This window comes from Vipera berus (assembly GCF_964194415.1).
Source record: "Vipera berus genome assembly, chromosome: 4".
Taxonomy (NCBI): domain Eukaryota; kingdom Metazoa; phylum Chordata; class Lepidosauria; order Squamata; family Viperidae; genus Vipera; species Vipera berus.
In genome coordinates this window covers 40562001-40575539 of record NC_138206.1, presented here as the reverse complement: position 1 = coordinate 40575539, position 13539 = coordinate 40562001, and the positions used below count along the sequence as shown (strand labels likewise).

The following is a 13539-nucleotide window of genomic DNA, read 5'->3' as shown; positions in this document are numbered from 1 at the left end:
TTCATCATAATGACTCTGTGTTACCTCTGTGATGATTGGATAGTGGAACTGTTACTGAAAGCATGGTGATTTAGGGCACTTCCACCCAATTTCAGATGAAAAGGGCCCTCAAGAAAGGGATTTTGGAGGATTGGACTAAGGGATGCTCAAGCATAGGAAAGAGTGCTATTTGGGAATATACAGGGGAAGGGGGCTGTTCTTACTCAGACAGCCCAAACTGGCCAAATCTTGCCAGTTCTTCCCAGGAGCCCATGAATAGATTGTATGTGGGAGAGAGAGAGAGAGAGAAAGAGAGTCAATTTTGAGTTAATAGGATGTAGTTGATACTATGCCAACTTTAAAACTGCCTGTTCCATTGAGTACAACTGGATATTTGGCTGTATTTCAGTCTCATGTCATCAGATAAATTGAGATGCCCTGTTATGATGAGCATTAGTGTCCCGCTATTCCTCCCACGCCTGAAAGCAGAACTGCAAATTCTCTGCGTGGTTTACAAAATTATTTTTAATTGTACTTCAGTGCAAAGCAAGCCAAATAAAAAAAGGAATGAAACGTTCAGATATAATTTGAATATCGATTCTGAAAGATTGTGTACATTTTTTAGATATTTTGTAATGGTATTACATGGTATCACTGATGAACATACATGTTTTCATAGTGAGGAATTCCGTGCCATAAAAAAAAATAAGAATAACAGAGTTGGAAGGGACCCTGGAGGTCTTCTAGTCCAACCCCCTGCTCAAGCAGGAAACCTTATACTATTTCAGACAAATGGTTGTCCAATGTCTTCTTAAAAATCTCCAGTGTTGGAGCACCCACAATTTCTGGAGGCAAGTCGTTCTGCTGATTAATTGTTATAACTGTCAGGAAATTTTTCCTTAGTTCTAGGTTGGGTTTGTCCTTGATTACAATAGTTTCCATCCATTGCTTCTTGTCCTGCCTTCAGATGCTTTATAGTGTAGGTTGACCCTCTTTTCTTTGTGGCAGCCCTTCAAATACTGAACACTGCTGTCATGTCACCCCTAGTTGCCTTTTGATTAAACTAGAGATACCCAGTTCCTGCAACCATTCTATTCACTAAATATTACTAAATATTCACTAAATCCTACATTCTAACAAAGATGATGATGCAATAATTAGGCAAGGCATTCTGTTCTCATTTGACTGATCTGTGGCTAACACTAGTGCTTACTAGTGTTGAGATATCTCAACGTTTAAGAGCGAGGGAGTATTTTAAGTAAAAAAAGAAAATCAACTTCCAAAATATAGCAAACTATTAGAATGAAAATTATTAATAGACCATATATTCAAAGCTGTAGCCAGCTGCAATTAAGTTTCTTTTCTTTAATTTTTTTTAATAAAATCATTGTTAGCAGCATAATTGCGCTGGTGCAGTGCTAGCAGAAAGCATAAAAAAGCCAGCAGACAAAAGCGAAAATTAAACATTTCTGAATAGCAGGAAAGGCACTTATAGTTTTCTTTCTAGACAAGTGCTTTGTGGTTGCAAGTGCATTAGAAGAGAGCATGGCTATTTAAATAAAAACGGCGATTTTGCCTACTCGTTTTTGGTTGACACATAGCACGGAGGGAGGGGGGTTTACCAGGTGCTTCACTAGACTAAACAGATTTTCTCCCTTGGAAACCAAGGTCGTCGGCTGCTCCCAGGACTTGCAGGCTGGGCATTTCGTGAAAAGGCCGCCAAGAAGATGCATTAGGGAACATAGTAGCTTGCATAGCTTTAGGGGTGGGACTTCTTAACTTTGTATTGGGGATTGTTACGTGTCTATTCAGACTTGGTTTCACTTTTGACGTGCTGATACTTCGTATCAATAAACATGTTCTCTGAGGAATTTGCAGGCCTGGGAGTTCTGCTTTATTTGTCCCTGTCTGTCGGAACCATGAGAGGAGGCACATATTGGTCAATAGATACCTGTGATAGTGAAGTAGTGAAATATAGCAAGAGTAATATATACAATTCAGGGGAAATCATCATCTTACCAAATATATAGGTCATTACTGGAATAGCAAGGGAACAAGCATAGTCTTAAATGGCACTAATATGATCTGCACCTTGTCCGCCAAATGTTTATCAAGTATCCAGTGCGTAGATGCTGCAAGATAACTAATTAATCATAGCTGAGGCCATAGATTTTATATATTTCTCTTATAATACTAAAAAGCATTCCATAGAAACTGAGATGGCTTTAACTTTGCTTCTGTTTTCCAAATATAGCAGAAAATGTCAGTGTTGAAGAATTCTCATCTGCTGCGTGTAGAATTTGCATAAAATCCATGATACAAAATAATATTTCCCAAAGGTTTTCTTTTCTTTTCTTCCTAGCAAGCAGATGAGAAGGATCCTGGCAACCGAGGTACCTTTTATTTCAGCTTGTCTTATTTGGCTTTGTGCCTCCTCCTCTTCCTCCTTCTCCTCCTTCTGTGTCTTTTACATGGTTATTCATTCTCTATTTTCACCCCACTCCCAATGCATAAGGTCCCATTTGTTGAATAAAAAGTAATATTGATTATAAATCAACTTTTTCTCTTTCTTTCTTTTGGAAAGAAGGGTTTGGAAGTATTTGCTTCTAGACAACTGACACACAAATCACACTTGTAGCCTTTCTTCCTCTTCATCCTGAATCTCTTCTTTGGAAGGTCCCCGGATTAGAACATTCTCATGTTTAGGTTGGAATGTATTTTCTGTTTCTCTAAAAAATAAACATAAAAGGATTAATTCAGAGGATGGTTTTTTTATTAAAAATAGTTATAATAATTACTGTATTTATTTATTAAACTTCTATGGTGCGCCTATCACCTAGAAGCTACTCTAGATGGTTTGCAATAATAAACTCATAGAATCATTATTGAAGAACATTTAGAAGGACAGCTCTGTTAGCCTGTTGTAGCCAAAAAATAGAGTCTAGTAGCATCTTTTTGGATTTAGATTAATAGTTCAAGAGAGTTGGGAAATTCTTGAAAAATGAAGTAATTGAGGCTCCAAACTCAATGAATACCAAAAAGGCTGGAGACAGACAAGGAAGGAGACACCTAATAAAACCAGTTTCTGCAGTCCTTGGTTTCTGAGCTAGATTGTTGTTTTTTTTGTAGATGTTTCATTACCAAATTAGGTATAATGACACTGATGATGTTACCTAGTTTGGTAATGAAATATTTACAAGAAACAAGAAAATAATCAAGCTCAGAAACCACCAAAGGCCACACAGTTCAACCCCGAGCTACAAATATTGTCTTCTAAACAAAGATAAAGGAGAGAAACAAAAAGAACAAGTGTGACAAATGGAAAGAAGACCACGTAAGGAAAGCAAAATAGGGGGAAGTGGACTGAATCTGCAAGGATTTTTTTCTAAGGCTCAGCATAAGATCATGCTTGCTATTAATGCCAAAAATCACAAACAAAAAGAATCCTTTAGCTATCTCCAGAAGAAGAGGAAAGTCAAGGAAACAGTTGGTCCACTAGTTGGAGGAGATGATGAGAGGATGACAGACAACAAAGAGAAAGTTGACTTGCTTAATTCTTACTTTGCAATTGCACACATTGAAATAGCAGCCCAAACTGTCAGAAGTAGCATTGTGAGGTGTGAACAAGAAATGTAGATCAAAGTAAGTATAAAATTGGTAACATAGCTAGTATTTTGGAATGAATTCAAGTCTCCTGGGCTAGATGAATTAAATCCCAGGATGTTCAAGGAAATGATAGATGTAGCCACTAGCTAAAGTATTTGAAAAATCCTAGAGAACAAAGGAAAAGAACCAAATATTTAAGAAAGTGGGAGGAAGTGAGCCCAGGAAACTACAGGTGAATGAGTTTGACATTAATACCTGGGAAAATTCTAGACAAGACAATTAAGCAATTATTATTATTATTTATTAAATTTATATACCGCCCTTCTCCCGAGGGACTCAGCAATGGGTTTGTAACACTTAGAAAAAAATAAACTGATTACTAGAAGTAGAATTGATGTATTAAAACAGGTGATACCCAAAAAATCATATTCCTTTCTTTGATGAGATGATTAAATTAGTTGACCAAAGGAATGCTGTGGATGTAGTACACATTGACTTCTGTGAGGCGTTTAACACAGTTAAGCATTGTATCCATCTTGATAAACTGGAAAAATGTGACCACCAAACAACCATAGAAAATATGATCTTTAGTGGGTCTTTATCTACACTGAATGCTTTAACTGACAGTTTATAATACACTGGGATGAAGTGGGGTGGGAGTTATTTAAATAAAGGTTCCATAGGAGTCAAATTACAAATATATTATGAAATAACATTTGTAATATGTCCAAAGCCCGTTGTGTTTGTTCAGGCCTTCTGAAACCTGTTGATGCACTAACTCAATTTGGCCTGTTTGACTTACATAGAATCCAGAGGGGTATTGCTGGCAAATGATGGCATATATCGCATTAGAAGAAGAACGTGTAAAGATGCCTTTAACTTTGTGTATGAAGTTTTGGGACCTGCAACAAGCCCAAATGCTTGTATCTGTGCTATTGGTTTCTCAACCTTGGCAGCTTCAACTATCAAAATTCTGACCGTTGAATTCTGGCAGTTGAAGTCCAGACATCTTAAAAGTTCCCACGTTTGAGAAAAACTGCTCTACACTAATAAAGTAGCACCATCGCAAACCCCAGCACTTTTGCACAAAATAAATTTACGGACACAAATTGGATATCAGGATTCAAAACAAGGACAAAGTAGTAGCAAAACATTTTAACCTCATGAAACATTCCGTTACAGATCTCAAAGTAGCAGTTTTAGAACAAAGAAGCTTTACGGGTGGGAGAGAGCAGTTACTGTAAATAACCTGATGCAGTATTTCTCCACATTCCCACTTCATCCCACTGTATTTTAAAATAAAATAAGTTAAACCACTACATTAAGTGAGCTGCAGCTCACAAAAGCTTATACCTTAAAATAAAATGTGTTATTTTGAAAAGATGCTACTGGACTCATTCTGATTATTGCAGAACTGGAATTGCCAAACCAATTTTTTAATCTGCTGTAACTAAATCCTGTATTCGGAGAGACTTGGTAAAAAGAAAGCTACAATTAAGTTTGCAGTTCCAAGGCCAATACTTCTGAAGTAGTCCGCTCTAGAGAAGTCGACTAGTCTTCTTTTCTTGGACAAGCATTAAAAAGTAGATATGCCACTATTAAGAAAACATTAAATTAATCATTTCAGTTTCCTTAATGCAACCAAATGTGCTATACAAATATATATTTTTTCTTGTGTTTATTTTGCTTTATACTGTTTGTCTGTCAAGCAATTCTCGATCCTTTGTGCTCTTCTGTCTTTCTCTGTTGTTTATTTAACCAGTGTGCCTTTTGTATAAATTAAATCAGATTACTTAGACACATGCCAAGAAAATGAATAGAGAGGTGGGGCTGGAGAGAAGTAGTTAAATTTCTTTGGGTGTATTCATATACTCAAGATGTTTGATGAATTCATTTATGCAACTCATGCATATCCAAATGTGGAAATGGTAAAAATGTATACTACGCTTTTTAGGTAATTGTTAAAATCTGAAACCTCCGAAGTGGCTTGGGACTACTTAATAAGAAGTATGTGTTACCAAGTGGTTTGCCAATTCTAAAAAGTAGGAGCGGCGAGTAATTTCTATTCCAAACAATGACTACATTGGTTCTTATTTGATAAATTTCAGGGTGACAGAATGAAAGATTTTCCTACATTCTTAATATTGTCTTTCAGCAGTTATATTTCTATTATCTAGATTCTAGAATAAGCTAAAAGAAAGTCTGGAGTTTTATAATTGGCTTTAGAAGAATGGAAATTTATCACTCAGACCAGGCTTCTGAAATATGTTGAGGGCCATATGCCAAAAGTGAAATGACCTTTCAGCCTGATGTACAAGGGGACTGTTTGGGACACAGAATGTACCTGAAAGATCTCAGGTACTACTTTAATTACTTAAATTAACAGCCTTTAAGAGCTACATAAAAAGTGCTTTTCAAAAATCTATTTCTAACTTCAAGAATGATCTTGTAAAATAATTTCTAAATTACTATTTTTATTTCATTTGTTCTCCTTTTAGGTATCACAGCTTTTTTTCCTGGCATAATAGATTTATCTCAAACAATTGGTTTATCATTACTACACCTCCTGGCCCACCCCACCCCCCAATAAAGCAGTAATATATTACATCTAAATAGTATAATTTTAAGAGGAATGCTTTAAAGCTAGAAAATGTTTTATGGAACAGGAAATAAAATCCACCAATCATTTGTAAAGGAAAAGATGCACAGATAGTTTTAACAATGCACCTGATGAAAGGGCTGAAAGACTGTGCTTGGTTTTGCTATATCAGGCATGAGCAAATCTGGAGGTGTAGAATAATACGGTAGTGGCAGAGTCAGGAAAATACTGACTAAATTTTAATTCACAATATGCAAATTTCCCATTATTATGAACCATACTGACTTAGTAAGCTTTATTTAGCCCAACTGTGAACAGTGCTGCAAATAATCTTAAGGGGGGGAAAAAACTAGGTGTGAAAATTATACCCTACCTCTAAAATAGACAGTCTCTCTCTCTCTCCCTATCCCATCTCACCCCCACATTTTTTACCAAAGGACACTCACGTTGCCTCATAATGCGGATTCTTTGATTTCCTACAGCAACAACAATAAACCAAAACACTTATGATAATGATAGCAGCAAGGATCCCACCAACGATTCCAGCATAAAGAGCAATGTTCATGGATGCTGTAGAAAGAAAAAAACTGGCTGTTAGTTATCACAGAACTGATCAGCCCTTCTGCTGTGTTTTGGAAAAAGACATTTGTTAGGGATTTGAACATTGTTTAAAAAGTATTCTCCTAAATACCAACAGACTACTAAAGAAAGTTGAGTAATTAAGCAGCAGAACTTTCCACAAAAAGAATAAAAACTCAGGGTACGGTTCGCTTGGGTGCAGAGGATGATTCTAGCCTACCTGTCAGAGAATGATAACTGACATTAGTTATACTTGAAGTATTAAAAAAAATTATTAATATTAGTGAAAAAAATTATCAGGAAATAAATGAAGATTAAAAAGAAGTCTGTCTTGTACGCAGAGTTCCCCAACCTTTCCGGCTTTGCGACCGGCGTAATGGGGTGGGGTGGGAGAGAGGATGGTTCTGCACAAGTGGCAAATGGAGCTACACCCCTGTTCACCTGTCGCTTCTGCAGCTGGGTTTTGAACGGGGACCCCTATTCTACCGCATTTTTTAAACTGTTGGATGTCAACCCCCAAAATTCTGGAAGATGAATTCTGGCATTTGAAATCCAGCCATCTTGAAGTTCCCAGGTTTGAGAAACGCTGCTCTACCTTAATAAAGGGAGGAAAATAAAGAGTGGCAGAAGTTATCTTTTATTTTTAAACACAGAGAATCATTTAATTAATACCAGACTAGGTGAGAAATATTTAAAATGGGTGAAATGAAGTTAGGGAAGAAAGTAGACATGTGGGCACGATTGGAATCTTCCATATTTTTTCTCATTTAAAAATATGATTTTTTCCAGTGTACTTCCAGCATCACAGTAGCCAGGAATTTTTGTCATTATTTATAATGGGGGCTGAGAGACTGCTATAAATTGCCCTTGATAAAGAAGTTAATTGAACAGAATCTAGATTTTTTTTGTTTGTGCATTCCATTTTGTTCATTGGCATTCTGGTAGATGGAACATAATAGGTTGCACAGACAAAAAGCATCTAGACTTTTTATCTGACAATACCTTCTTTAGACAGCTACTAAATGTGCTGACACATGTCCTTAATTGTGGAACCACTGCACAGTTATTTAGTTTAGTGAAATAGTAGAAGTAAACAATAAAATAGCTCCCTTTTTTCCCCATGTTGATAAAACACTACAAAAAAACCCCACAACAATTTGAAAAATGTTTTGGGTTAAACTTCTTTTTAAAAACTGTATTTCATCACTTATATTACTACTCCAAAATAAGTATAGGCTGAAACAAAAAAATGTTAAACCATTTACAAGTATTTTTTTAATTAGAGAAAGTCTGTTGTGGCACAGAGATGTGTATCTGGCTCACCTACATAACAGATAACCATAAATACCACAAATATACCTCTCAGAGGCAGAAAAAGAGCTCTGCTGTGGACAAAATATAAATGGAGGATGATCTGATAATGTCATCTCAGAAGGCTGTAAAAAGTGAATGAGGAAGAGTCTGTGCTTAATAGTAGGAGAGCACTCCAGAAGGCATCTGCCAGTAAAACATGTAATTCTTATTGTGAGCTATTCTGCCTGATCTAAAAACTAATGGGCTTATTCTATCAATGTGGTATTCTTCTCTATTTAATTCTACTCCATCCAAGCATCTCTGAACACTTACGAGGTCGAATAGCAACCGTGATATTGCATTTCTTCTCTCCAGCCGTGTTTTTGGAAAGGCAGATGTAGTATCCGGTGGTGTTTATAGAAACATTGTTCAGCATTAACAGTCCTGGTAGAAAACAAGAAAAATGTTTAGCAGGTTCAATAGCAGGTTCAAGCAGAAAAATATATTTTTTTCACTGTTTCTTACTTTGCCATATATAAAATCAGTTTAGCATGATGATCTCATAGCAGATGTATAACCCCATAAAACATGATACAAGGAATCCTAATAATGAAGTTCAATTGCTATGTTTGTTGACCTCATTTGCAATCCTTCTAAAATCTTTTAGCACACCAGCTAAGAAGTCAAGAAGTCAACATAGTCTTGTCCCAGTTTTATTTTCAATGATCCTGGCAAGATAAGTTAAGCAAAGAGAGAGTACCCTACAAACAACCAGGGGCTGGGTTCACACATTGTGTATTGTTCCTTCCCCTCCCACACCTAATCATGACACCAATGTCCTGGCAACATCTTTTTCTGATGATTCTGGATGACATCTCCCTCTTTTCCGCAGGAAAAAAAAGTCAGGTTCAAGTCATCCTTACTGCTATCACTCTTAAAGTAATATTCCCCTCACACAGATACACACCTTATTTGAACACAGTCCAAGGACAGCCTAAAGGTATATAAAATCTGTCAGGTTTTGTCACCAATTATCTTTGGGAGAAGTTAGATGATTGGCAGTAAGTGGGAACAGAGTCAAGAGAGTTAGTATAGCAAAAAAGAAAATAGATTCCATACCAGTATAATTTTCTCCCTACTCAAAGATTGGTGGGCAGTACTTTAACTCAGCACAATGGGAAAGTCTCATGACATGCTTCATTTGCTTTTGACTGAATACAATGTGCAAGCACAGCCATTATGGTTGGTAAACCAAGGTTCATAAGTGAGCATGATATATTAAATCCTTCAGGGAATGTAATGTATTAAAGGATGTACTATGTAAAAGAACATAATAATAATTAGAACTCAGATAGCTATTCACTAACTGTAATAGCAACTGTGGTTCAAAACTGTTTTTGAGTTTTGCTTTAATTTTCAAATATACAAATTGATTTCTTGTCCTTCTGATTTATTCCCAGATAAGGAATTATATTTTCACAAATCTAGAAATAGCATATTTTTAACTATTGCAAATATAAAATGCAGGTGAGACCTTTTAGTGAAATTTGTACAAAGCTTAGCATTTTCTGTGAAATAGATTGTAAACAGACTTGGTGTAGTGCATGTGACTAATATGCTGAATCCATTAATAAACCTTTAGTAATAGAACACAGCTAACATGCCAGCAAAGCCGTCTGCCTGAAAATTATATTGGACTAGCAATGATCTAGGCAGGTTAGGCAAAGTTGATCTTATCATTTGCAAAGTTTTCTCCATCTTTCTAAGGAATTTTTTTATTTTTTTTTTATTTTTAAATTTGTTTTTAACTTTTGTATCTTGGTTTTTTAATCACCCTGTAAACCGCCCTGAGTCCTTCGGGAAAGGGCGGTATATAAATGTAATAAAATAAATAAATAAATAAATTTCATTATTTTATCATCTGCAAAGTTTTCTCCATCTTTCTAAAGAATTTCATTATTTGTGGGAATCAACATTACGAAATCATAGCACACTGATGAGAGAGGACATTTTTATGGATGCATGCTTATGCTATAAGCATTTGGATGAAAGCCATGATGGCAGTGTTTGGCTACCAGTTTTGAAGAAATTTCAGACAAGATGTCTTTAGTGGATTTTTTCCAACTTCTTTCTCCACTGTTTATTCACATGTTCCCTCCTTCTTATCTAAACTGCATATTCCTCAAGAGAGAAAAATTCGTTTAAGAAAGTGTTTCATCTTACTCTTGTTACAATGCTGCCTTTTTAAAAAAATGTGACTAGAGAAATGCAATGATAATCACAAGGAGCAGTAGCAGGACTTTGGCAGTTAAAAGTGGGCCCTCAACAGATCTGTACCTTAACACAGATTGGCATTGTAGCGTAGTGATTGAGAAGCGAGATTAATATCCATAAGTCAAGGTTGAAAATCATCCATGACATACTATGGGTAATTGAGCACTATTTCTCTCTCCTTCATGGGATTACCTTGACTATAACAATAAATGAAGAAGGGACTGTAAATAATATTTGTTTGACCTGGAGGAGCAGGAGGCATAGATATGAAATGATATGTTATATAGAAATTTCTACGCTTCATTCCTAATAATATTTTAAATATTTCTTTATTTGCCCAACAAAAAAACTGTTATATGCTATACAGTGCATATTCTAAATAGTTCAGGAACAGGACTTAGCCTTCAGGGTTGTGCTGGGGATCATGCACTAGGAAGTAAATAGGCCTGGATCAAAGACTACAATTAAATTAATAATTTCAAAATAGTTAAATGCCATGAATCTGATCATTTTAATGCATTTAGTAATTCTTCTCTTTGCCATAGGACAAGCAATCAATTGTAATCTACCTTGAAATATTGCAAGAAATGTCTCCCATAATAGCAACTTGAATCTCCACAGATTTTGTACATTGCAGTGTGAAGACCTGTCCTTGAATCAGGTAGGCTGGTATGTAAAATCAGCCCCTGAATAGAATGAAAACTGCACATTCAAATAGAATGAATGAATAAATAAGGGGGATTTTTCTCTTCACACAAATCTTTGGACTCAAGCATCATGCAATGGAGGAGAGTGATTGAGTGAAGAAGCAGCACAAAGATTGTGTGCAATAAAAGAAGAGCATAGAGAATCTGCACATATTGATAAGAAAGCATTAACTTGGAATCCTCCATTTGAGGGGGAAATATATTATACATAAATTTATTTATTTATTTATAAATGTGTGAAATGTCTTGGATAAATTATTTCCTTTAATATTTTATTGTAATCTATACTGTGTTTCTTATTATTATGATTGCATTCTTTTATTTTATGCCATTATTTACTGCTTCTTTTAATTTTTTAGTTTATCAGTTGTGCTGTATTTTCTGTAGACTTTTATACTGTTTTTACAATATTGTTTTATATTGTAGGCTTTTTACATTGCTCTAAAACGATTTATAGTATGCTTTATTTTATTATACATTGCACAGGGAACTCCTAGAAATGGACATTAAAGAAGTACAATAAACAAAGTCATTTGTAAATAAAGCACATTGACCAAACAATTTGAAGTTGTTGCTTGCTCAATTTTTGTGCTTTTATATGAATATTTATACTTTATATACTATTTCAGTCGTATGAATCATAAAATTTAAATAGAAAAACAGGCAGAGAGATTAGACTTGACCTTTATTCTTCTTCTATACTGTAAATTTACCGATAATATTTCTCTTACACTGTTTTATAAGAAAAAGGAGAATAAAAGAAAAAGAAATAAGCAATGCTATACAGGCAATTTATTAGCATTTAGGGAAGATTTTCTGATCTGATGCTACCATCTAGAGGTCTATCTGGTGTACAGCAAGTATACATTGCTAATATATTTTCTTTCCCAACTCAGTAAAGTCTAATCAAGGCTTTATTTGATATTTTCAGGATAGAAGCTATCTTCCCTTTTGTATTCATTATAGTATTGGTGTCAGATTTTGTGCAAGGCCTGATGTGTTAAACAAGATGGTGTCCTCTTTTATTTCTACTTCAATTATCAGTATATTTCAGTTAACAGAATATTGTATAACAGGATAGCATTTTCCTTCTACACTAAGCCAGGTTTCATGTCATATTAAGTATCATACAGTAAAGCTAATGTTAGGCTCATGTGGCGTTTTATGAGAAACTACAAGTTTACTACTTGTATAGCCTCTTGTTTGGTCTAATAAAATGGCTGACAGCTGTGCAGCTGAAGAAATATGATAACATAAGGGTCAAAGAAAATGAATAATTTTTCCTTTGTGAGATGGTCTTCCTCTGAGTCTAGCTGAGAGAGTATCAAATTAACAAGATGTTTGATAGAGAGAAATCACAAAATCTCAAACTGCAGGAAACTGACATGGTTTAATTCCTTCCAATAAGAACCTTGGGCCTCACATTCAAAACGGATGTAAAACACATATTTAATATGTAAAATGCAATTATTTTTAACTGTTTGTGATTTCCTTCCCCAAAGTGAGCCCTAACATTTTTGAATGAGATGTTGCCTCATTTGACATCAGCAAAGTCAAATGTTTTCTTCTACCGAAGTCGCCAAGCTCACACATTTTGGCTTCAAAATTATAGATATTCCAACAGCATTTATTTATGATACCAGTCAGGTAAATGAATATTACCTCAATTTAATATTGTAAGATTTTAATCATGCATGCTCTTACTTCCTGGCAGTTAGTGAATACTTTTACTTATAATAAAATTAATGCATGGTGGTTGGCCATTGATCCTTTATCAAGATTTTTGAAAGAGCAAGGAGCAGACCTTAAAGTACCTGTTTTAATTGCCATGGAACAAGAACCAAGCAATTTATTCTGAATTGTTATGATTCAGAGTATGGGACAACCTCCCACTGGAAAGAAATGAGACCTTATAGAGATGGAATGTTGAGTTACTCATTTCTGCATCATTATACCATACTGTCGCTAAAAGGAAATGAATAGTGGAGAAAAATAAAGGCATCATAGAAATGCTCAGGAGAGACAGAAAGCTGCTTTGTTTTGTTTTTTAAGCACATGTAGTCCTCACTAATTAAAAGAAGGGTACTCATTAGCAAAGCCTCTCTTTCTTTCTCATCCTGCAGCAATATCATTTTGGCTTATTTTTGTAACTTGCAGAAGTGGGGCTTAAACAAAGTTGGTTCTAGATAAAAAGTTCCCACCATTAATATTTAGAAATGATTATCTCTCAAATTCCTTCTATTTCCCATAAATTGGGAAGCTCTAAAGTTATGAATGAAATTGGCTCTGCAGACTCAGCTAGCTGTATCAAAACAACGGATGCTAAAGTCAAACATATAGCAAACCACTGATTGTCATTCACATTTTAAAAGTTCCTTTAAGGCAGGACTTTTCAACCAGTGGTACGGGTACCACCTGTGGTACATTGGCACCTGGCAGGTGGTATGCGACCATCCTAGAAAAGTGGTAGTGGGGGAGGGGAATGAGCTGAACTGGTGGCAG

General features: G+C 35.4%; 1 protein-coding gene across 1 annotated transcript in view; it reads right to left on the bottom strand.

Moving 5' to 3' along the window:
* Positions 1-13539, bottom strand: part of GPA33 (glycoprotein A33) — a 34149-nt gene continuing 20610 nt past the window's right edge. The window contains exons 5-7 of the mRNA XM_081326554.1: positions 8390-8500; positions 6631-6754; positions 1-2708 (exon numbers count right to left, since the gene is read on the bottom strand). Coding sequence (XP_081182680.1) covers positions 2606-2708; positions 6631-6754; positions 8390-8500 — 338 coding nt within the window. The 3' untranslated portion in view covers positions 1-2605. The remainder of the gene's footprint in view (positions 2709-6630; positions 6755-8389; positions 8501-13539) is intronic.